The 25,245-nt window shown below is 34.8% G+C and overlaps 5 protein-coding genes across 6 annotated transcripts; 3 read left to right on the top strand and 2 right to left on the bottom strand.

Annotated features, from left to right (window-relative positions):
* Positions 1-17: 17 nt before the first annotated feature.
* LOC112520147 lies at positions 18-347 on the bottom strand. Its single transcript, XM_025128448.1, has one exon. It carries the CDS (start codon positions 345-347, stop codon positions 18-20), a length of 330 nt encoding a protein of 109 aa, XP_024984216.1.
* Positions 348-9,972: 9,625 nt separating this feature from the next.
* On the top strand, positions 9,973-11,643 carry LOC112519527 (cyclin-dependent kinases regulatory subunit 1-like). The gene is made up of 4 exons (XM_025127713.1): positions 9,973-10,027; positions 10,135-10,220; positions 10,345-10,405; positions 11,240-11,643. The coding sequence occupies exons 2-4, from the start codon at positions 10,168-10,170 to the stop codon at positions 11,396-11,398; spliced, it is 273 nt and encodes a 90-aa protein (XP_024983481.1). The 5' UTR covers positions 9,973-10,027; positions 10,135-10,167; the 3' UTR covers positions 11,399-11,643.
* A 4,347-nt stretch (positions 11,644-15,990) lies between these two features.
* LOC112519894 lies at positions 15,991-18,107 on the top strand. Of its 2 annotated transcripts, none has more exons than XM_025128209.1 (3): positions 15,991-16,080; positions 17,635-17,751; positions 17,844-18,107. In XM_025128209.1, the coding sequence occupies exons 2-3, from the start codon at positions 17,669-17,671 to the stop codon at positions 17,968-17,970; spliced, it is 210 nt and encodes a 69-aa protein (XP_024983977.1). In that variant the 5' UTR covers positions 15,991-16,080; positions 17,635-17,668; the 3' UTR covers positions 17,971-18,107. The 2 variants fall into 2 exon arrangements, 1 of the variants encoding a protein (XP_024983977.1); XR_003069964.1 differs by having other exon boundaries at positions 15,993-16,080; positions 17,838-18,107.
* Positions 18,108-19,953: 1,846 nt separating this feature from the next.
* On the top strand, positions 19,954-23,681 carry LOC112519778 (pheophorbide a oxygenase, chloroplastic). The gene is made up of 7 exons (XM_025128033.1): positions 19,954-20,430; positions 20,509-20,744; positions 21,526-21,652; positions 21,775-21,911; positions 22,262-22,421; positions 22,506-22,784; positions 23,246-23,681. Exons 1-7 carry the CDS (start codon positions 20,008-20,010, stop codon positions 23,498-23,500), a joined length of 1,617 nt encoding a protein of 538 aa, XP_024983801.1. The 5' UTR covers positions 19,954-20,007; the 3' UTR covers positions 23,501-23,681.
* Positions 23,682-24,282: 601 nt separating this feature from the next.
* On the bottom strand, positions 24,283-24,949 carry LOC112519627 (probable histone H2B.1). Its single transcript, XM_025127839.1, has one exon. The coding sequence runs from the start codon at positions 24,898-24,900 to the stop codon at positions 24,454-24,456; it is 447 nt and encodes a 148-aa protein (XP_024983607.1). The 5' UTR covers positions 24,901-24,949; the 3' UTR covers positions 24,283-24,453.
* Positions 24,950-25,245: the final 296 nt, after the last annotated feature.

Genomic DNA, 25,245 nt, shown 5'->3' with positions numbered 1-25,245 from the left:
AGAACATATAACCTGAATTAGATATCAACGTCACACAAAGCCTTTTGAAATCCCGTTGAGGAATTAGAAAATGTTTCCACGACATGTACACACGAGACTTTCATGCGAAAATAACGCGATTTCCAAACCCCCTTCTTTATTTTGACCCGACCCTTCAACTTCATATCCAATGCAACTCTATTCGTTGATTTTGCCAACTTCATTTCTTGTGATACCGTCTCAGATAACTTCACATTACGTGAAGCAAGATCTAGCTTAAAAATAGTCGTGTTTCTTTTTAGGTGGTGCCATGGCTCAATTACGCCACTACCAATAGTTTCATGGTTGAACAAAACCGTAATCTCCATTTTGTCGTAAAAAATAGACATTCTTTTGCTGGGGTTGTATGTTCTTAGAAAAAAACTATAAGATGCATTGAGCCGGTTGTCGTTTGATAAACTATAGTCGTGGATCGAACCGCCTTTGACAGAGTAAAATGGCTTTCTGGGCCTGATGGTTAGCCAGATGACAAGAATGGTCATACCGATCATGACTATCAAAATGAACAGTATCGTAATGAAGGTTTTAGCCAATACTGAGCGTCTAGACTCAACACTTGTCGAGATATGGGATCTGGCTTTAGGCATTTTTGGGTGGGAAATGCGAGATCTTGACACCATATTCATGATGATTTTTTGTGTTTTTATAGTTGTCCAAAAGTGGTTCACAAGAATCTGTTTCTTTTTCTTTCCATCCAACACTAATTTCGAATGAGAATAGCGATGATAGTTTCTACTGTACATATTATAAATTGTACATTTTTTTTTAAATTTGCTATGTGATTATCACTTTCTTTTACACATTGTTTTATAAAAAAAACTGTAGTTTTTTATCCAATTTTTATTTTGGAAAACGTTCTTTTCAAATATGTAGTTTTTTTTATCCAAGTTTATAAAATAAATTGTATTCAATATTGACGTGAGGTTGATGTATCATAAATGAAACTTAGACATGTTTTTTATACGTCTTAAAATATAAAATTTTCAAACTAAACCACGAGGATGGTGCCTGATTGGTTTGAGCTTGGCTTCAAAGATCAAAAGTACCAAGAGGGTCCCAGGTTCAAATCCAATGAGGAATAAAAATCCCCTTGTGGCCAGGAAGGTTCAAATGCGGTGACTCCAGGCTATCGGGAAAGCAGGTGGTCGCCCTGAGATTAGTCGGCTCACATAGCGGGTTGGATATCCAGGTTAATCAAAAAAAAATCAAACTACGAACCCTCTAATCTGTATTCTAAACACTTTTTTCAAATAAAATTTTATTTAATTTCCAATACCCTTTTTCCTATGGGTGTTCACGGTTCAGTCAGTTAGGGGTGAGCATAGGCGGGTACCCGTCCTTTTTGACGGGAACCGGAACCGGAACCGGCGGTTCTTGAGATATTGGAACCGGAACCGGTTAGAGTGATTCTTAAATTTTTGGAACCGGAACCGGAACCGCCGGGAACCGGTTCCGGTTCCGGGTACCCGCTTCCTAAAATATTAAAATTTTGTTATTTGGAAATAAAAAATAAAACGTTGCCAAAACACTAAATAAATAAGCAAGAATACAAATTATATATAATAATGGTTACAAATATTGTTTAACGATTACAAACCATAATAGACTAATAGAAAATGTTCAAAGTTTAACGATTACATACTATAATGGTATTTCAAAGTTTAACGATTACATACTATGAATCCAAGTGAACACACAATTTTAAACAATACGAATCATTCTATATGAAGAATTTAGATGAAGAATGAAGATGACGGCGTGCTTTCAAGATGTAAACCTAATATAAATTTGGTATTAAAAAATAATAATTATTTTTTTATTTAAAAATACCGGGTACCCGGTGGGTAACGGTTCCGAAAAATTGAGAACCGGAACCGGAACCATTCTCAATCGGTTCCGTATTTTAGGAACCGGAACCGGAACCATTCTCAATCGGTTCCGTATTTTAGGAACCGGAACCGGAACCATTCTCAATCGGTTCCGTATTTTAGGAACCGAAACCGAAACCACTCATATCAGTTCCGGTTCCATAGCCGGATACCCGGTTCCACTGCTCACCTCTACAGTCAGTAGCGAAAATGTCAACCGAACCGCATGAGGCGAATACCTGGCTACTCGAATCGAAACCAAATCATAGCTTTGATCGAACCACACTGAAATAAAACGGTTATCCATAACTCAGCTCATAGTTACCCGAATTTATAAAAAATATATCATTTACAAATATAAAAAAATAGTATCGAAATATAACATTTAAAATAATTACACAACAACTAATTAAACATAATCGAAGCACTACAAATTAAAATAAGTTTAATACTTCAAAAACATTCATTTTCCGTTTAATGTTAACTCCTTCACGACTTCATAACAGCAAAGTTAATCATCCATAGTAATGTCTGACGCCAAAACGTAAAAGACTTTCACTCATTTAATTTTCGTTAATAAATAAATAACAATATAAATATTTAAGATCCAGTGTTTGTTGTTTTTTTTATTAACCTAGATATCCAACCTGCTATGCGAGCTGACTAATCCCAGGGCGACCACCTGCTTTGCAGATAGCCTGGAGTCACCGCATTTGAACCTCCGTGACCACAAGAGGATTTTTATTCCTCCTTGGATTTGAACCTAGGACCTTCTGGTACTTTTGACCTTTGGAGCCAAGCTCAAACCAATCAGGCACCACCCTTGTGGTTTAAGATCCAGTATTATATACCACATGGTTAACTATATTATATCTGGGGTCTGGTACCCGCGGTTACCTATAATTCAAAACCAAAACCGATTTGTGAACATTTGGTTTTTTCGGTTTTCTTATTTTCAAATTTTCCGTTAACGGATTTATTCAGTTCCAAATCAAACGGTTGGACGCGATTTCTATTTAACAATTAACACCCATTCTTTATCCTTTTGAAACTATGCTTACCTTAAAGATGAAGGAAGTGTCAAGTGAACAATCTCGTGGTGTGTTTTGCATGGAGACTTTTCTTTTAAGATTCTTTCTTGACCATCAATATTTTGTAACATCATCAATAAATAGTTTTGTAATGTTGAAATTATCAAATTACATTTTAAATAATTCACATTAATTTTGAGAATCAAAATAATATATATTTTGATTTCATATATTATTTTGATCCTACACATACAAATATAAGGTTAGGTTATTGTGAAAAATATTATTTTGGGTAAATTACAAGAAAAAGTTAACGTACTTTAACTTGATTCTTATTTTGGGTAACGTATTTTCAAAATTTTCATTTTGGTACATAAGATGTAAAATTTTAAATATTTAAATATCTGGCCGAGTACTCTACCGTTGAGTTAGCAACCCAAATAGAAAAAGGGTATGCACAGGTTTAGGTTCGGCCTCAATGGGAAAATAAAATGGAGCACCCCCATAAACTGAAAATCCATAACCCCAATTGCTACGGTAATACCGTTTAGTTGTCCTATGCCTGTTTGAACAGCCTCGGTTAATCCTGTCTTTCTTTGATAAGAATCGATACGATTTTGATAAGGCTCCTCCTCCGAATGAAATTCAATGGGATCCAGAGAGACCATGTCTTCATCCATAGGMTCCCAAGTATCCGGAWCGATCGAAAGTTCGATTCTATCTGAACTACTCATTTTCAAATGATATCCACATTGTTCACAAAGATTCATTTTTGATTTAAAAAATTTCTTATAATTTAATCCATAACAATTTTCGCATTGAACCCACAAATGCCTGTATTTTTGAGTTACATCHGGATCAGTAGAACTTTCTGGTATAGTTTTACCACTCGTTCTGGTTCHTATATCGGCATCCTCGTTTTTACTACTATTTCCACTAATTGGTTGAAACATTACGTGGTTATCATGTTGATGTGATGAATGATGTGGTATCCAACTCAATATTATTTGTTGACGTGGTTAGTGACATGTATTTTTTTAATCGAAAATTAGTTTTTTTTTTTTATCTAAAATTAGTTTTCAACCGGTTACCTGGGTACTAAAATGTTTAAAACTTTGCATCTTATGTACCAAAATGAAAGTTTTGAATGTACGTTACACAAAATAGAAACTAAATTAAAGTACGTTATTTTTTCATGCAATTTGTCCTATTATTTTCTATAAGAAATGTGAGAAATGTAAAAATTTCACATAATATATAGGAATGTACCCTTATTATGTGAAAACGTGTGGAGGTGAGTACAGTCACAAAAGCTTGTGATTGGTACATATTCAGGTCATGTAACATTCACCATCTTCATAAAATATAACGTAACATTCACACAATATAAATGCACCTTCATCCCTTCTCATGTTTCTCACCAGAAATCTTTTTTTTTCACATGATCCTAACGCTGTGTTCTCAAATTTGGGGAGAAAATAAAGGAACAGAAAAGAAAGCAAAGAAAAATAATTTTTTTTATTTGTGTTCTTGAAAGAGAAAGAAAATGAAGGACAAGAAAATAAAGAAAATAATTTTTTCATGTGGAGAGAAAGAAAAGGAACAATGTTTTTTTACAAATATACCCTTTAAAAATATGTTTTTTTTACAAATATACCATTTAAAAATATGTTTTTTATTATGAAGGGTTAGGTAGTTTTGTAATTTTAGTAATCATTTTAAAATGTAATAATTTTTTTCCTTTTATTTCCTTCATTTTCCTCCCACATCTGTAAGGAAAGCTTTGGAAGGAAATTTATGATTTATTTCCTTCCGTTCCCTAATCCTTTTCCTCTTAACAAAATTTCGAGAACACGAGTATTTTTTTACTTTCCTCCTATTTCCCTCACTTTCCTTCGGAAAAAAGAAATTGCTCAATTACACCTTTTTATTAAATAAATAGAAATGTTCTAAATTGCTCAATTACACCTTTGTATTACACTTGTCAAGATATTCTCAAATACAAGACAAGTACCAGGTTCGATCTTGTCAAGAAACAACTACTGAGTGAGCCAAAAAATGCCTCCTTACATTGGTTTCTGGAGGTGGGTTTCGTATGGGATCGGTTGGGTTGTCAGTAATCAACTTTTTATCCAAATTACATGTATGGAGTCCGTCGAAGATATTCTCTTGATTAAACTTAAAACTCAAGACGATTGGATTGGGCCTGTTTTGGACTTAATATAAAAAGCCCAAATTCAGAACTTGGGCTAAGTTTGATAAAAGAGTTCAGATCAAAATCAAATTGTGGATTTGGTTATTTTGGTTCATCACTTCAAACCCTGCAAGAGTTTATCAAACCTTAGGGTGATTGGTTCAATGATATTCGAGTTACCGATAGTGCTCAACCTTTTAGGAGATCAAGGGTTTAAACCTTACCAAGCATGAGAAGTGTGCGTGAGTATTTTTGTCGTATATTAATGTTATATTTATTTCAAAAAAGAGTTATCTTCACACAAGCTCGATGACACATGTAAAATTGGCTATTACACGATTTCGATGCAATTAGTCGAAATCGTGTCACTTAGCCTTGAGCCTTACTGTAGCCGGTTTCATTCTTGGCTTAACCAATCATGGATCCTCATCGAATCAAGTATAAAAAGACTTTCATTTAGAACTTATCGTTTTCAGCTCAAATCTTTAACGTTAATCAACTGTTCCATCTCACATTTTGTAATTTAAAAATATACTCGTGTAATATTCTTTTTTTAATCAACTTGTTGAAAGTTGTTTTTAGTTTAATCACAAGGGTTGTGACATAGTGGTTGAGGTCCTAGGGGATGTATTGAAATATCTCATATGTTCATGGTTCAAATCCAAACATACACAACAATTATGATCACTAAATTTATCAGGACTGATTTATCGTCGTCACAGTTTGCTCAGATTAATCTAGGCATAGCCTGTGACACCATCTCAAAAAAATGTATTTAGTTAACATACTTTCTACACAAATAATAATAATGATGTTGTGGAAGATCCCACATCAGTTGGGAACGAGAACAAATGTAATAGTAATTTATAACAAAATTATAGATACATACCAAATAGTCTTTGTCCTAGCGGTATCATAGTCTATGGCCTCCCAGGAGAACAATGGTTCAAATTTCACCAAAAATAAGGATGATGTGTGAGTTTATTTGTTATATTTATCATACATAAATTAATATTATATACTTTAAAAAAAGATGTATAATTATGGTTATCACATGAATGCGTTGAAGGTTATCCCTTTAGAATCACAAGAAAAGCAAGTGTGGGGACATGCGACGCACCGAAACGTTTGTGTACCCGTGTGATCTTTTGAAGCTTATATGCCTTTTTTTCGTTTTTTAAATTACAACCTTTGTATTGAATTGGTCACTGACTCTCTTACCATCATATAACTTTTGCTAATAAAAATGTAAAATAATGAATTTTGGAATAAATAAAATGTTTTAGAATAAAGTATTTATCCAACGAATATAATAATTTTAATTTTTTGGGTAATCGCGGGTTTTTGGGTTATTTACGCACATCGATTAATCCTTTTGGCTACTGCGAACGGTTTAAAGTTATCGTAGGTGAACTTCCATGGCCAGAAGGGTTCCGACAACATCTTGATTCTAGTCCCGATTAAATGAGGTTTCTCATTCCACCCCTGTGAGGGTTAACTAGAACGCTACAACCTAAGAGGTTAATTTTAAATTTAGTTTGAAAGATAAGCAGATATAAGTTCGGTATTTGTTAACGGTGGCGTAAATAAACCCAGATGGCAAATATTCGCTAACCTTTTTATGTTTCTTTTAGTTCAGTAGTTTGCTTGGAACCTTTGGTTCAACATTATCTCTCAGCGTCATCATTTTGTTACAAACAAAACTAAGCTTGCAACCGTGACAAAAATATCCAAAATTTAGGTTTTTTTTAACAAACCGAAAGAAAATTTAGTTGTTTCATGTAATTTTGGTCTTATTTTTTTTTATTAACCTGGATATCCAACCCATTATGCGAGCTGACTAATCCTAGGGCGACCACCTGTTTTGTAAGTAGCCTGAAGTCACCGCATTTGAACCTCCGTGGCCACAAGGGGATTTTTGTTCTTTCTTGGATTTGAACATGTGACCTCCAGGCACTTTTGACCTTTGGAGTCAAGCTTAAACCAATCAGGCACCACCTTGTAGTTAAAATAAATGAAAAGGATTGTAAAGTTTGATAGAGTTTGAGAGCATTTTGATCTATATGTTTATTTACTATGGTTTAATTGTAATTAAAATATATAAATGCACAAAAAAATCAAGCTTAAATCTCGGCCAAGCCCGGGTCTTGTGAGTCTGAAACCCGATCTATGTTAGGTCTCAAAATTTGATCAAGACGAAATTTTGTAGGAAGGTCCAAAGGTCAAAAGTATCTGGAGGTCCCAGACTCAAATCCAATGAGGAATAAAAATCCTCTCGTGGCCATGGAGGTTTAAATGCGGTGATTCCAGGTTATTCGCAAAGCAGATGGTTGTTTTGAGATTAGTCGGCTCACGTAACGGGTTGAATATTCAGGTTAATAAAAAAAAATATTCGTAATTTTTTTTTTGGAAATGAAAAAAATTTAAAAATAAAATAAAAAAAATAAAAAAAATAGAGCAGAAAAAAGGCACGGGAAAAAAGGGAGGGTGGTCACCGGATATCCTATGGAAGATGCTGTCCTTTTTTTTGCAAAACCTTTGTACAACCACTTCATCACACCATTCACCATAATAACCCTTATATCATTACACTATAACACTAACAAACCCTCCCTCTCTTTCACCACCGTCCTTCCACCATGCACGGCGGCGCTTCATGGCAGCAGATTTCGGTGAGGTGGTGGTTGCAGTCTGCAGCAGATTGATCATGTGTTCAACTCCATAATGTTCGTATGATGCGATCTTGAGCTTGCAAACGGGTGGGCGGCGGCGGCGGTTTTGGCGACTCATTCCGTTTACGTATCTCTTGATCGCATCAAACGGGGCAACTTAACTCCTTTGGCATTTGCAAGACGGAAAATCGGATTTTGGTTTTTTTGGTCCTTTTATATGTATTTGTGTTTTTAATCGAATAAATATATATATATATTTGTATTCGTATCTGTTATTTATTATTATTATTTTTGAATTTTGAATCCTTGACTTTTCGGGAGGTTCATACCAAAAATAGTAGTATCTGCTAACTTTTTTGTGGTTGTGTTTGGTTTGATATATCGAGATATGTTTCTCTTTATCGTAACTACTGTTTTTGTCTTGTTTAACGTATGACAAGATATGTTAATGTTTTTGGTTGGTTGGATAAAAAGAACTGTATATGCATTTATGTATCTGAAGTTATTTTATGGGTTTTTGTTATCACGTTTTTTTTTTCCGTTATCTTTTTAGAGAGAGAGAGTAATTATAAATTGCAACGATAAACTAGGGATGATATCAACGTTGACGGTGGGCCTTCTCGTATGGCGGCTTACTTTTTGGCTGGAAAAATTTGTCGCTATTTCTTTCGTTTACTGGGATAAAGAAAAAAAAGGAATACGTATTTAGATATTATGTTGATAGATAATAAGGCTTGTTTGTTTTAAAAAAATACACTTAATATCTCTTAAGTTTGAATCGGTCAGACGTTTTTGTTTTCAGACCATTTTTATAAATAAAAAAAAAAGAGTTGAAAAACTCTTATTTTTTACTCTGAATAATAAAGTGATAACTTAATCACTTAAATCCTCTTAATCGTTTCCTCCAGACTCTCAACACGTTTCATCTCAGACGCTCCCTCTTGGATTGATTTATCCAATACGACGCTTCCTCCCGATTGATTTGTCTGAGACGACGACTCAAGCTGCTTCTCTAGAATCGATTATATATACCGAAGTCGGTTAGGGTTCTTTACCCATGGTTTTGCTCTTCAAGCGTCCATCAAGGTAATTGTTAGTTTTTATCGGTTTTCTCTATTTTTTGTTATTTGCTTTGATTTGTTGATCGAATCTTGAGGTTTTTGTGAATTTACATCTTTTGGTTATTCTTTTCATATCTTGTTGTGATCTGTAGATGGTTAGGGTTTTTATGCATCGCCATTTGCTGAGTGTTTGTAGAGCTCTAAATCCAACTATTTTCATCTGTGGTTTTGTCAATTTGTTAATTACTCTTGTTAACTTTAATTCAGCTTTGATCAATCAGGGGTTTTTGTCCCGAGCTTAAACTTCTCTACTTCAAGCTTCTCGATTCAAGTTTATATCGAGGTAAACGGGTTCTTTGTTCTGTGTTTCTTGTTGAGTTCTTAGGGCTTTTACCTATGATTTTGATGATAAAGACTGATTAAAAAATGGTTGGATTAAATTCCATGAGTTAACATTTAGCATATGGGATTTTTGTGGTGTGTTAAAAAGGGATCACAAAGATAGAAGAACATGTGTAATTTTATCACTTATTTGGTAATCGATTAATGCTTCAACCGGTTATCCGGATAGTTAAATATTTAAAACTTTACATCTTAGGTACTAACACGGAAATTTTAAAAGTACGTTACCCAAAATAGAAATCAAGTTTAATTACGTTATTTTTTCATACAATCTTCTCTTTCTTATACTATTCAAACTATTTAAAAAACTTATCAAATACTATGATTATAATTATTTAGGGGGTGTTTGTGATTGCTTATTTGAAACGACTTATGTTTTTCTACAAAAGCTTTTATCAACTTATTATAAGTTCGAAGGGTTTAACTTTTTTAAAAACTTCTTATTAACGGTTTGACACCGGTATAAATTGTTTATTCAAATACTCAAAAGTGTTTATTACCAATATTACACCAGAATAAATCAATAAATTATTTTTATAAGCAATCTCAAACACCCCTTAATATCAAATCAACCTTTGCAACACCTCCTAAAACATTTATTAGCGAGTTTTCAAATTTTGAAATTGAAATCAATTTCCTACCGTTGCAAAATAAAGTAATAGCTTAAAAAACCCTATAAATAAGCGGAAGCGTTTTCTCTGGTCCATTGCATCCCCCTTTTCTACGTCACCACCACACCCTACTGCGCTCTCTCCCTCAGGTATCTAGGGTTTTTAATTGATTCGTAAATTTCTTAACTTCTAAAATCTCCTCCCTGTTTGTTTTATCCATTATAATCTGCTGTTGTTTTAATCCCTATTGTAACAGGATTTGGTTGAAATCTGAGAAGTTTAATCGATTATGGGTCAGATCCAATACTCTGAGAAATACTTCGATGATACGTTCGAGTACAGGTAATAATTCCGCTCTCAATTTCCTTAAATTGTTTTTCTGTTCTCTAAAATCGTACTTGTTTTGTTGTTTTTCTTGTGGCGGTTTAGTAATTTGTTTTTCGTGTTTCGAAATTGTAATCGGTAGGCATGTAGTTCTTCCGCCAGAAGTTGCGAAGCTGCTTCCGAAGAATCGTCTTCTATCTGAGGTATATTGTTAATTTCTATAACTTGTTTGGGTTTCATGTCTGTAATTCTTTTTGGTTTAAACTATTTGCGTTTGGATCAGTATTACCGTTGTTATAATACATCCTTCCTACAGAAGAGATTTTCTATATGCCTTTTGAGTTATCGGCTACAAAATTGATACGATTAGTCGATTACTGTAAATATTTGAGAAATAACAAAATTGATCAGTACAAATAAATCTCGTAAGAATTGCTAAAAGTAGAAAAGCGTTGGTGTTATATTTACAAATTCTATATCATTTTGATGCGTTAAGTACCTCTTTTGATCTTCAAACCGGAAGTGTTTTTACATTGTAGCTATTGGATGGAGTTGGTGATTATGCGTTTTTTGTTAGGAACGCTTTCGTACTCGATGATCAAGTAGTTTGGCAGAAAACTGTTGATAAATCTCACCCTAAGGCCCTGCAATTTTGGTTGCTTAGATGTTAATCACCCCCATAACTTTGATTTGCAACTAACCATTGAATTATGTGATTAAACAATTAAGTCGGATTTCAGTTATTTTGTGATCATATTATCTATATTGAGGAGAACCGCTTAATGCTTCTGCTTAACCTCTATACCTATGACCATAAGTTTTTAAGGACACTCTGCTATCCATTATTTTATTTTTTCTCCAAGTCCTCGAAGTTTATGTCCGTTCATCATAGTTTGTTCCCTCTGGTTTTTATAAACAATTGAGCAAAGCACATATGAAATTTGCTCTAGTAATGAACTTCCTAAGTTTTGTTATTCATATCTAAAGCGGGAATTTGAGATTTATGTTAAAAGTGGGTTGTGATTTTGTTTGTATAGACTGAATGGCGTGCAATTGGAGTGCAACAGAGTCGAGGATGGGTGCACTATGCGATCCACCGACCTGAGCCACACATCATGCTGTTCAGAAGGACCCTGAACTACCAGCAGAACCAAGAGAACCAGGCTCAGGCTCACCAAACCCTTCTTGCCAAGTGATCATCTTGTCCTATGTATGAACCCACATCTCATTTCCTGTAGAAATGAGCAAAAATGATACTGATTGATAATGTGGTCTATGAAATCCTGTTTCAGAATGTTGAAAGTTACTGTAATCTGGTTTATGATCATGCTTTCAGAATGTTAAAAAGAGTTACTGTCTTGCTTAGTTGGTTCTCTTTGTTATGGAGAAATTACACTTGAATACCTTGTTTCTTTGTCCTACTTTTGTGATCTTCCTTTCTCATTTTTTCATAGAGTTGTGCTTGGTTTAGTTTGGTGTGGGCTTTAAGGTCTATTTCTTAGATAAAATGTTAAGCCTAATTTTGATTTACGGCTATTACCTGGGTAAGCGCTTACCGAGTAAATTGTTGTGTATGAAACCATTTTGATGTATTATTATAGTCTTACCCGGTAAAATAAATTACAGTATTGGTTTGAATAACAAGTGACAGTCGAAAACGTCTAAAAATAAGAAAACGAGACAATCTCATTCAAAAAAAAGTTGTTTGATGTTAGCATTACAAAATAAAATTCGATTTATACCTTATGTATATATGGTTTTGGGGTCATTTTGAATCGAAAAATCACTTACCAGGCATAGTCACAAACGTATTTAAAGGAGAACGTTGACACCAGATAATTTGAAAGATATCTATGTATTTCAGTATTCATCCAAAAAATTGAATGCCAAGATCCCAGAAGTTTTTGGCATTTAGGATTATGTTGGATTTAGATGGTATGAAAATTGTTGAATTAATGAAAATATAATTGTGATAAAAATAAGTATAAACCTAACAACAAGGGTGGTGTCTGATTGGTTTGAGCTTGAACTCTAAATGTTAAAAGTGGAGTCTCAGGTTCAAATCCAAGAAGAAATTAAAATCCTTTTGTGGCCACGGAGGGTTAAAGGTGGTGACTCCGGCCTACCCGCAAAGCAGATGATCATCCTAAGATTAGTCGGCTCGCATAGCAAGTTGGATATCCAACTTAATAAAAAAAATAAATTAGATTAGAATAAAAAATATTTTAATTTTAATAAGCATACTTTCAAAAACTCTATATGCATATTAGAGAACGCTAGAAGGTACTCGTGCAATGCAACGAGATAAATTTAATACGATTTTATGTGGTTTTAAGAAAAATAAAATATTTTTATTTTTGAATGAAATATAAATTTGAATATATTATAAAATTTTGATAAAATAAACGATATTAATATCAAATTTACTATTTAAAGTTTTCTTTTTTGTGTAATTTCTTTAATTCAATTTTTWATTATAATTTAATTGAATTTTAAAAACGATAATAATTTATTTTTGGTTTAATAAAATAATTTCTTTAAGATAATAATTAAGTATTCTGTTAGAACTTAATAATTATTTTAACTATATTTTAGATATTTTATATTTAAAATAATGTTTATCATGTATTTGATTATGTTTATCCGCAGTTAGTTATACGAATTCAAATATGAAGCTTTAATAAGTTGTACATATGCACAATCAACTTGTAATCTTGAATTTTAAGTAATATGCATCAATAAACAGTATTTTATGCATAAAAAGTGGTTTTTAAATTTTTTTTGTCAAATGCTTTATAATATAATATAGATAATATTTTTTTTATGCAATTAAAAGAAGGCATTAATTTTTTATATATAACTAATAGAATATACTATAATTTTTTAAACAAAAATGCTAATTTCTTTTTATTAAAAAAATCTTGTTATGTTAAAACTTTTAAAAAATAAATTATTTAAAAATCCATTTTAATACGAAATTCTTAAATCAAGACGTGACTTCTAAAGTAGATTTAGGATAAGACGTCAATCAAAATCGGTGTTGTAAAAGGGTCGTTGCAACAGCTATTGTGGAGTTCAAAACTTGTGTTTGACGTCACGTAAAGCTTGTGACATGTCATGGCCGGATACGTTTTTTTTTAACGGGATAACAAAGACGTCATGCCTCACCGTGACTCCTATGACTTAAGACTTGACCTCGTTGTCGCATTACACTCACGTTGTTTAGAACCTTGAACAAAATACATTTTATTTTCAGTAGTATGTCTAAAAAATCTCGAAGCTTCTATATATATATATATATATATATATATATATATATAGATGATGTGGCATATTGAGAGAGAGCTAGAATCATTGGTTGCTATTTTTTCCAATTTTTGAATTATTTTAAATAAAAACATATCATTAAATGAATAAACCTTTCATTTACTTTATATATAAGTTACATATAATGATCTAATAAACATTTAAACCTTTATATCTATAAATATATAATCTATAAGTAAGAACCAAAAAACATGATATGAAATAATGTGGATTGAGAATTCCAAAATATTGAATTGTAGTTAACTTTATCCATCTCTCACTTTGATAAAAAGATGATATGTTGGAACATTGGGGGTGATTATATAAAGAAAATGATGACAACTTTTTATTTACATGGTTTTTTTTTATTTATGATTACTTTAATTCATTTTGGATTAGAAGCAAACTGAAGGAGATTAGAGAAACCATATAAGGAGGAACATGAAAAGTCTATGACAAAATCAGTTGCTGGTGTGTTTCCTTCATCTATGAAGTTCTGAGAAAACTAATTAGATGTCCCAATATCTCTATGAGACTAGATATACAAAACGTGGAATGGTATGTTTTCATTTTGAAGAACTACCTCGATTTTTCATAAAATATGGACTTTGAAGTCGATCTAGATATCTCGAATTGACAATTTTGTTATTTTCATTTTGAAGATTGCAGATTGTTTTTGTAAATAGTTAATTATTTATCTTATATTACATTTTTTTAGGACTCGGGATATTCATACAAGGAAAAAAATGATAATTTCCCATATTTTTAAACTAAAACATAATTTGATAATTTTCTACTATAACCACGTTCCATGTCACAATTTTATTGGATTTTCATTATAAAAGGTAATATTCGGTTTTACACCTAATAATATACCGAATTGACATATGTTATTTATAAATTATATTTTATTTTTCACAAGCAATAAATTACACCTCTCTTTATTGTTATAATAATAAGACAACCAAAAGCAAGAAATCAGTTATATATCTATAGAATGTATTCTCTATCATTTCACAATTTAACTTCTTTTACGCTATATATTCATTTTTCTGCAACCAAATATTTTAACTCTCTTTATTCTAACAAAATAAAACATTCAGAAATAAAATTGTACCATAATTAGTGTGATACATTTTAACACTTTATACAGAATTCAAACTTACATATTCATTTTTCTGCAACCAATGTATTTTAACTCTTTTTATTCTAACAAAATAAAACATTCAAAAACAAAATTGTACCCACAATTATTGTGATACCTTTTAACACTTTATATCGAATTCAAACTTATCAATGCTTTTTTTCATCAGTTAACGACGACCGCACGAAGCGCGGTAAAGTTTCCTAGGGGCTGTTTGTTTCCCTCTTAATGGTGACATTAAGAGGGAGCCTCTTAATCGGTCAGAGGTTTGGAGTGTTTGGCACAAAATATGAAACCTCTTAATGGTTACATATACCTCTTAACCATTTTGTGTTAAACCCTTCCCTCAACCATTAAGATCTAAACTTTTCCAGATTTGCCCTCTCTACACATCATTCCTTCACATCGCCTCCCACCCCCACGATCGCCATCTCCGGTCGCCATCTCCGGTCGCCATCTCCGGTCCCCGTCTCCTTCTGCGATAATCCCACTTCTTCCACGGTCGTCGTTCCCTCCATCTGCTTCCTCGTCGCCGTTTGCTTCATGTATTTCCCCAAAATCGAAACCACAGTCGCCGTTCGCTTCCACAAGTCGCCGATCGAAACCATAGTGGCCGTTCGCTTCCACTGTCGCCGTTCATTTTCTGGTCGAAACCACCGATTGAAACCATCGCATAACCATCGCTTCCACAGTCGCCGATTTTCTTCCACAGTCCGATTTTCTTTCACGTCACCGCCTCGTCGCCTTCCACAGCCTCGTCGCCGCCTCGTCGCCTTCCACAGCCTCGTCGCCTTCCACAGTCCGATTTTCTTCCACAGTCCGATTTTCTTTCATTTGGTTTAGGGTAGCATTTTTCTGTCTAGGGTTTGGTTTAGGGTAGCATTTTTCTGTCTAGGGTTTGGTTTAGGGTAGCATTTTTCTTTGAAAATTGATGGTGTTTATTGCTAACTTCATGTTTGTAACAATGTTTGGATTACCTATGTTTTGTAATTTCTTGAGGATTTGTGATCTTGATATGAAGAACATGAAGAACAGCATCTTTTTTTTCTAAAAAAATGTTTAGAATTGATTGTATTTGTTGAGGGTTAAAATGGTAATTTTGCTGTCATTCAGAAAACAATTACCAAACAACTTTGTTTCATTCAGCACTTAACCATTCTGACCCTCTTAGCCATTCTAATCTCTTAGCTATTCTGAACTAAATCATTCAGCAACTGCCAAACAGCCCCCTAGTTTATAGATAGAGTGGATAAATCCATAAGTAAAATGGTAATCATATCGGGTCACGGGTACACGGACTCCACCCGAGCTGTTCGCCCCGTTTTGGTTAGATGAATTCATGGGTCACATAGAAGGCGCCCAAATTAACATCGTTGGCGATTCATAGCTTTCCAAAGCAACTTTGGCTTCAAATCTTATCACCACCAGGTAAATCGAATTATTGTATTGAATCTGATTATCCTTTTATGTCACTTTGATTCTCCAATGTCTCACTACCTACCTATAATCATGATCTTAAGTGAATTTCTAGGGTTTGGTGGCTTCAATTTATGAATAGATGTTACAGGATTTGAGGGGATTCAGACTTATGGTTTTCATCGTAATGATCTAATCTAGGTTTACTTAAAATCGCATCAAGAAATTTCAACTTGCGAATTGAAAACATGTGAAATATCATGATGCCACAAATAATTTCAACGAGTTTGAGGAAAGTTGATATCTGAGGCACTATCTTCTGTTGTTTGGATTAAGTTCTTCATAATGAGATAATTAAATTCTTATAGTGGCGATGATTTCTGCTAGATAAGTGCAATGAATTCAATCATGATTTCAAGTAGTACCAAGAGTCCTTGTATGTAATCAATTGCTACAAATTCTGGATTAATTCGTAAAAACATAACTTAACTCCTCGAAATTTAAGTATCGCCACCTCGATTGATTTGTTATATTGCGATAGAAGTGATCTACAAACTGGCAAATCTATGGGAAGGAGTCCAAGGCCTAGTTTTTGTATGCCAGTTGAGTTGGCTTCACGGTTATAGAGTGTTCATCTTAGGAATATCAACAGTCCCAATGCTAATCCAGTGTATGAGCTAGACATATAGGGTTTGTTTGGAAACTCGAATACCATGGTTAGGAAGTTATGATTGCATTCCAGTAAACTAGCTTGAGTTTAAACTAAATAGGTTCCGACACTGAATTCCAATCTTTGCAAGTGCCATAGAACTTGGGGTAAATACTTGGGTTCTTCTGTAGATTGCATCATACACACTCAAATTTTAACTTCTCCGCCCTTTTTGGATTAGCTGAAACTGCACTACATCATTCCTTCCCGATATCTGCACCTATCCAACTCTTTGCGGAACTTCATTCTACATGCAGTGCCTAAAACTAGATGATGCCTGTGACTAGGTATAGTTGTCACTTGTTTCGGATATTGATAAGCCACTAGACGGAAGATATGTAGAAATATGAATCATGGTGTCATAAAAAGCAATCACTAAGGCATGGATCGATTCTGAGCTAGTGACAATGTTGACCTCAGTGCTATTCGTGGTTGGTTTGATATTTACATGATCAGTTCAGAGTTGGTGAGGATGTTCATGCTCGCTTCTGAAATGGGAAATGGCGCTGTTGTTGGTTGTAGAATATGATGGCCATTGGTGGCTCTTATACCAAAATAGCATATTTTTCTACTTATGCACTCACTCTGTCCCAAAATAAGTGTCCACTTTCAAAAATAAGTGTCTAGTTTCCAATGCTACCCTTAACTATGAGATGGAGAAATTCATTGGTACCTTTGTTATTAAGGGTAAACTTGTCATTTAGTTGATTAAAAAATGTAATGATTACAAATTTCTAAAACCGTGTGCCGTTTTCATCGTGCGTGAGTGTTTGCCTTGTATATATATTATATACTTTAAAAATGAAAAGTGCATAACTGGCATTGGTATACTGATATTCCCATTTGTTGATTCTCAGATTTATTTTCCATTTCCCGCACTTCGAAATCTTCATGTCGCGTACACGCAACATGATCGTTGCTACAGGCTTACTAGCTTTTGCAAGTGCAGGTTTAGCGTTTCCCTTTTACATGGCGTAAGTTGATTCTTCATTGCTCGCTTATCATTTTTTTGCATCTTCTTTTAATCTTTATTGAAACAGTTGTTATACGTCAAATGCAGGTCTAGATCATCAAAGGGACCCGTTATTGATTCATCGAAACCACTGCCACCTCAAGCAACTTTTCGAGGACCTTATATCAATACTGGATCACGTGACGTTGGACCCGACTTCCAGTCATATTCTAAGAAATAATATTTAGGTATTCTTATAAGACGTACTGTATACTGAATTAATTATGCCGATCCCGAAAGATGAATGTAGTCGGTGTTGAATTTGCATGAGTCGGGTTAATAATGCTTGAAATGTTATGGTCTCAATTATACGGTTCTTGTTTTTGTTACAATACAAACCGAATCCGCTCGATTTAGTCGGTTGAAGAAAAGAAAACCGACCTGATTCTATCATGAAATCGAAGTTCTTAAAAAACCTTTAACCCAAAAATGAAGGTTTTAACCTCATGGGTTTAGCTCAACTGGCAATAAAGCTTAGGCCTTTGGGATTTCTCCTCGTAGGTCACCTATTCGAGTCCCGCAATGCCACTGGGGATTCACCAGCATGTTCTCCGGTACCTCTAGGATTAGTTGATGTGTGTGCAAGCTGGCTCAGACATCCATGTTAATGAAAGTTTTGATATTGGTGTGTAGTTTGACCTTTATAAAATATGAACCAAGAAGTAAAAAAGCCAATTTGTGTGAAACAGAACAAAGATGAAAGCCTTGACCAAAAAAGTCAACTTTGGTTCGTGCTTTATAATTCAAAAAACCTTACAAGTTTGAACCTGTAAACGTAAAAATGGGAGTGAAAACCACAAGGGTGGTGTCTGATTGGTTTGAGCTTGGCTCCAAAGGTCAAAAGTACCAGGAGGTCTCAGGTTCAAATCCAAGGAGGAATAAAAATCTTCTTATGGCCACGGAGGTTCAAATGCGGTAACTCCAGGCTATCTGCAAAACAGCTGGTCGTCCTGGGATTAGTCGGCTCGCATAGCGGGTTGGATATCCAGGTTAATCAAAAAAAAAAAAAAAGGAGTGAACTACGGAATTGGTCCAAAAATTATGCTAACTAAAGTTCCATTCAAATCCAGCCGGAAGTCTTCGAGCCTTGTTACGAACTAAAGTTCTAATGCAAAGTGACCCCAATCCCTCCCCTGTCGAGATCAAAGATCTCGCCGCTCTTTTTAGGGGATTTGTTACGTTCAACAAACCATCCCCGTATCGTATCGATAGTGATTTAGATCACCTCTCCAAGCCTGCCTACCTAACCTAATTGTATGTGAGCAATCAATCGTGACAAGTCGRCCGATCCATAATGAAAGCACCGGTAAATAGAAGTCATTTGCCGACTGGTGGACTCAACATCAATGTCGTTCAGGCTCCCCAATTCAGTCGGTTATCCGTTGTTTTTCTATCCCATGTTGGGTATGGCCTTATGGGTAGATTAATTATATATTTGGTCCTGATGGTTGTATTTTTTATGGCTAGATCCCTTAAACCAAATGCTCGTTCATCAGTCTCCGTTAAATCAAAGGCAAATTGGTCTGTTCGTCTTTTTTTATCCTTCGATACTTTAATCTTAAACTTGTTTTTCATATGTTTTATTCATATTATATATATATATATATATATATATAGAGAGAGAGAGAGAGAGAGAGAGAGGTTGGTTATTATACAACCCTTGGCATTTGTGCAACCAATACAACTCAATCTCAATCGTCCATTTCATTTGATTAATATGTGATTTCATAGAAGTTTTGATTGTTTCCTAATATAAAGTATTGATCATTATTTAATGAACCATGTTCATCCTCTATAAATATTCAAATAATAATAAATGAACTCAAATCATGTCCATAAATATTTCAATTTATTGGATTGTACAATGTGATGGGTTGTATTTGAAACAAACTATTATTAACTAATCCGACGAACTCATTTGTTTTGGCACCTCTAATTTTATAGGGTCTTGTATTATACAGATTTATTTATATTAAAATCAGATTAAATCATATATTAAAAATATAAAAATAAATCTTGATATTCATACGTATAACGGCGTTGACACAATTGTGAAAGGTTGCAATTGTTCTCATTGTTGTTCAATTTTGGCTCTTTGCATAAACGCATTACAAACTTGCACGCAATGTCTTCCTTTTAAACCTACTAAAACACACACACACACACACTAGAATCAAGAAACCACGTACAATTTTCTTGAAAAAGAAAATCAATAAAAATGGCTTCTTTACTCTTCCCATCGCCACCGACAACAACCACCACCAACGGTCGCTTACTTCCTTGTTCTCTTTCTCTACACCACACAAAACCCATAATCGTCCACTCACACCCATCACCACCACCACCCTCATCTCGCCGGAGAACCCTTCTTCCTCCACTTCGTGTAGCTGCTCCACCATCCCCCACCACCACCAACGATTCTTCAATTGATCTCGAAATCGAAGAATCTGAAACCACTTCTTCCTCCAAATTCTCATGGAGGGATCATTGGTACCCTGTTTCCTTAATCGAAGACCTCGATCCCAACCTCCCAACCCCTTTTACTCTCCTCAATCGTGACCTTGTTATCTGGTTCGATAAAATTAACAATCAATGGGTTGCTTTTGATGACAAATGCCCTCATCGTCTTGCTCCTTTATCTGTAATTTTACTTCTAAAAAACCCTCCACTTACCCTTTTAAATTAGGGTTTTACTAACGTCTTTTTCGGATTGTTTCAGGAAGGAAGGATTGATGAGAATGGACATCTACAGTGTTCTTACCATGGATGGTCTTTTGATGGATGTGGGTCGTGTTCTCGGATCCCTCAGGCGTCATCGGAAGGACCCGAAGCTCGAGCTGTTCAATCACCAAGAGCTTGTGCGACTAGGTTTGCGACATTGGTGTCGCAAGGTTTGTTGTTTGTGTGGCCTGATGAGAATGGTTTGGAACTAGCTGCTGCCACTAAGCCTCCAATGTAACTACTAACTTCTTTTAGTGTCTATTATATTTAATTAATTTATTAAATAAATCATAAAGTTATCTATTGGTCAAGTGTTGATATAATATGCATTCTTTTTTCTAAAACCTTCGAAACTAGAATGATCTGTTTGCCCAAGGATTTTAATTTGTTGATCTGCAATCTCTTGTTCAAGATGATCTGAGTTTATGGCAATTCCTTTTTCCAGAACATTCTCAAACTAGAATGATCTATTTGCCGGATATTTAGTTATGGCTTCACGAGATTCTTGAAGGGTGATTTAGGAATTGCAATCTTTCCTTTTTTAGAAAGTTTAAAACTTGAATGATCCAGTTTGCTCAATGATTAATGATATTGATTTGGGTTTGCAAGTTTCTTGGAGGGTGTTTTAGAAATTGCAATATTTCTTTTTTAAGAAAGTTCAAAAATTGAATGATCCAATTTTGGTCAACAATTAATGATATTGATTTGGGTTTGCAAGATTCTTAGAAGGGTGCTTTAGAAATTGCAATCTTTCTTTTTTTTAGAAAGTTCAAATATTGAAATGATCCAATTTGCTCAACAATTAATGATATTGATTTGGGTTTGCAAGATTCTTGAAGGGTGCTTTAGAAATTGCAATCTTTCTTTTTTTAGAAAGTTTAAAAATTGAAATGATCCAATTTGCTCAACAATTAATGACATTGAAAACTTTCTTTCTTTTGGGAGACCCAGTGCTATTTGCTTAATCTCTTGCCTTGATTTAAAATGTTTTTTTGGTGATACATGAATTGTTTAGGTTGCCTGATGACTTTGAAAACCCTCAATTTTCTACGGTCACGATTCAACGTGATTTGTTCTACGGCTACGATACTCTCATGGAGAATGTTTCTGATCCCTCCCACATTGATTTTGCCCATCATAAGGTGAACACTTGTAAGCCCAAATATTTCTATATGAATTCAATTCTTCTTATATTCTCCTTGAAAACCCGAATAAATATTAGTAGTCGCTGCCCAGATTCTTCATCTGTTGAATAATTGTACAGGTTACTGGTAGGAGGGATAGAGCTAAGCCACTGCCTTTTAAGATGGATTCAAATGGCCATTGGGGATTTTCTGGAGAAAATGAAGGGAACCCAAAAATCAGTGCCAAGTTCATTGCACCTTGCTATTATATAAACAAGTAAGTTAGTGTCTCCTTTATAGATGCAACGTTTCTTTTGCGGATAGACTTCCGTTATCATCTAACAGATATGTTGATGGTACTAGGGGTAGTTTCAAATGAACCCGTGGATACCTTGAGAATCTTGGAACCAACTATTTTATGTGTTATTCATTTGAATGTGGTGATAGATATTCATAATGAATATACATGATTATTCAAGGTTATTCATCATGAATGATAATGATACATGAACTTTCCCTGATGGTAGTCATGGTACTGATATGGCTCCATAAGATATTGTTCTTTGTCTACATTGAACAGTTAAACTATTTGCTAAGTCAAAAGTTACAACTTTGTTGTTGTTCCAGAATAGAGATCGACACAAAACTTCCCATTGTGGGTGACCAAAAGTGGGTAATATGGATTTGTTCCTTTAATGTGCCAATGGCACCAGGAAAGACACGTTCTATTGTTTGCAGTGCTCGAAACTTCTTTCAGTTTACGATGCCTGGATCTTCATGGTGGCAGGTAAACCTTCTTAGATCCTGTTGTATAACACCATGAACCCATTTTGTGGGTTCCATTTTCATTCGTTTATTAAAAAAATCGCAGGTTGTTCCAAGATGGCACGAACATTGGACTTCAAACAAAGTATATGATGGAGATATGATTGTGTTGCAAGGCCAAGAAAAAGTCTTTCTGTCGAAATCAATGGAGGGTTCCACTGATGTCAACCAGCAGTACACAAAACTCACATTTACACCAACACAAGCTGATCGTTTTGTATTGGCTTTCCGAAATTGGCTCAGACGACATGGCAATAGTCAACCTGAGTGGTTTGGTCATGCCAACGTGCAATCATTGCCCTCAACATACCTATCCAAACGTCAGGTACTTGAATTGGGTGTGTTTGGTATGCAGGACACTACAGAACAAAAACTTGTTGTCCCATGTTTGGTGCAACAGCTAGACTAGGTCTAGGACTGGACTAACCTAGGACAAAAATGCATTATTTTTCTGTGGGGTACACTATCTACTAATTTCCTCACACATATCAATATCAAGATTTATTTTTTACATTTTCAATGTATGATTTGACAATTCCGATATAGCAACACCCTTTTTTGTCCCACCAAAATAGGTGGAACAAAAATAGGAAGATGGGACAGAACTTGGTAAATTTAACTACCCTTGTTTAAGTTAAAACCCTAAAACCTTCGACAATTCTTTCATCAATCTACCTCAGTCTCGCATGTCCAGTCTTGTCTTGTCCACACATGGGAAACTGTTCTTGGGATGTGATTTTCATGTTTCTTGTATATTTTTGCAACTGTTTTGGTTCTTTGTGGCAGATGCTGGATAGATATGAGCAACACACATTGAAATGTTCTTCTTGTAAGAAGGCTCATAAAACATTTGAGACACTGCAGAAGGTTTTAATCGGAGCAGCTGTTGTTTTTTGTGCTGCTGCTGGGGTTCCTCCTGAGATCCAAATTCGTGTCGCTTTTGCTGGGCTTGCAGTTTTAAGCGGCGGGTTGGCTTATTATTGTCATGAACTCCAGAAGAATTTTGTTTTTGTAGACTATGTGCATGCTGAGATTGAGTAAACAAGGTATCATATATATACATCTTGAAGTAAACTCTGCCATATATGTACTTTGGCCATATAAATTAGACACTGTTGTTTATACAGAACATTCAGTAGGATCAAAAACTTGTATAGTTAGATTTGTGTGCATATTAGCCGGGATGCGCCATTTTAAATGCTATTGTTGTTCTTGAATTCTTTTATTTTGGTTAGAATCGCACCTTTTTGAGGATATCAGGCTCCCGATTATGGCTGCAGCATCTGGGCTTGTAGTCTCCATTTTGTTTCCATTTGAATTTAACAGTTTGAAAATACAGAATGGTTAACCAACCATTGTACTTTCAATGAAACCATCAAATACCTTTGATAATTTCTGAATAGCAACTGTACAGTATGTTGCTAAAAGCCCATATTCATACTGAATCCAATCATCTGCCTTGGGCTATCAAGCTTTTCCCAAAATGCCCTCAAGTCAGAGATCTTCTGCTGGACAAGATTGAAGAAATTGCAACAGTTGTCCTTTTTGCACTAGTCTGGAAATTTCAGTTTGACATATGAACCAATAATCTTTCAAAGCAATAAAGACCAACAATCCAATTCGCCAAGAAGAGGGTAACAATTCAATAACAGCATAAATCAACAAACAGTACGCAAGCAAATCAAGAAAACTTTATCAAGAACAAGGTTCAATCTTGGAAGAACATAGCATAATCAGCTAAACAACAATTCATAAAACCAGTGGTAGAAGGTTCAAATGGAAGTATCAAATACAAAAAGGGTAGAGTCAATTAAGAGCTATAATGATTGTAGGAATAAACGCTACTTTTCAATTGGAATCAAATGTTTCACAACAAACTATTACCAGTTTCAATTCACCTGCTAACCACATAATTCATCGAGTAAGATGAAATTTTTACAGAAAGTAAACCCTAATACTGAAACAACACCAATAGAAACCCTAAACCCCCAAATCTAAGAACTGGTAAACTTGGTAACGGCCTTCGTTCCTTCAGATACAGCATGCTTAGCCAACTCACCGGGAAGCACCAACCTGACGGCCGTCTGAATCTCCCTGGAAGTAATCGTCGGTTTCTTGTTGTACCTCGCAAGCCTAGAAGATTCCTGAGCAAGCTTCTCGAATATATCGTTTATGAAAGAGTTCATAATCCCCATGGCCTTGCTTGAGATCCCGATGTCGGGATGAACCTGCTTCAAAACCTTAAAGATGTAGATCTTGTAAGTCTCCACGCTCTTCTTGTTCCTTTTCTTCTTCTTGTCTGCCGCACCGGCGCCGGCTTCCTTGGGAAGCTTCTTCCCGGCCTTCGGCTTCTTCTCGGCGGGGGCTTTTTCAGCCACGGCGGATTTCTTCTCCTCCGTTGGCTTCTTCTCAGCTGGCTTCTTCTCTGCCTTTGGCGCCATTTTCAGAGTACTTGTGTTTTAGAGAGAAAGAGAGAGAAAGATATGATTGTGGGATGAGAAGATGGAAGGGAGGGAGGGTTTTATTTATATGGTGATTGAGAGCGTGATCTGATTGGTGGATTTTAGTTGTCTCGGATTATGGATAATAGCCGTTGATTTGATGCGGATTGTTTGGACGGACAGGATTTAATTTGCGAAAAGTGATAATGGGTGGGATACGACGCGGATCGACAGACTGACTGTTGATGAATTCAAGGATCGACGGATGAGATCTAATTCGCCCTAGAAAATAGAAAAAACAAAAAAAGAAACACCTTAAAACTGTAGAAGAGTAAAAAAGGTTGC

The sequence above is a fragment of the Cynara cardunculus genome, assembly GCF_001531365.2.
Source record: "Cynara cardunculus var. scolymus isolate 2C chromosome LG 10, CcrdV1, whole genome shotgun sequence".
Taxonomy (NCBI): Eukaryota; Viridiplantae; Streptophyta; class Magnoliopsida; order Asterales; family Asteraceae; genus Cynara; species Cynara cardunculus.
Note: the sequence above shows the minus strand (reverse complement) of the source record. Positions and strands in the feature narration are given on the sequence as shown.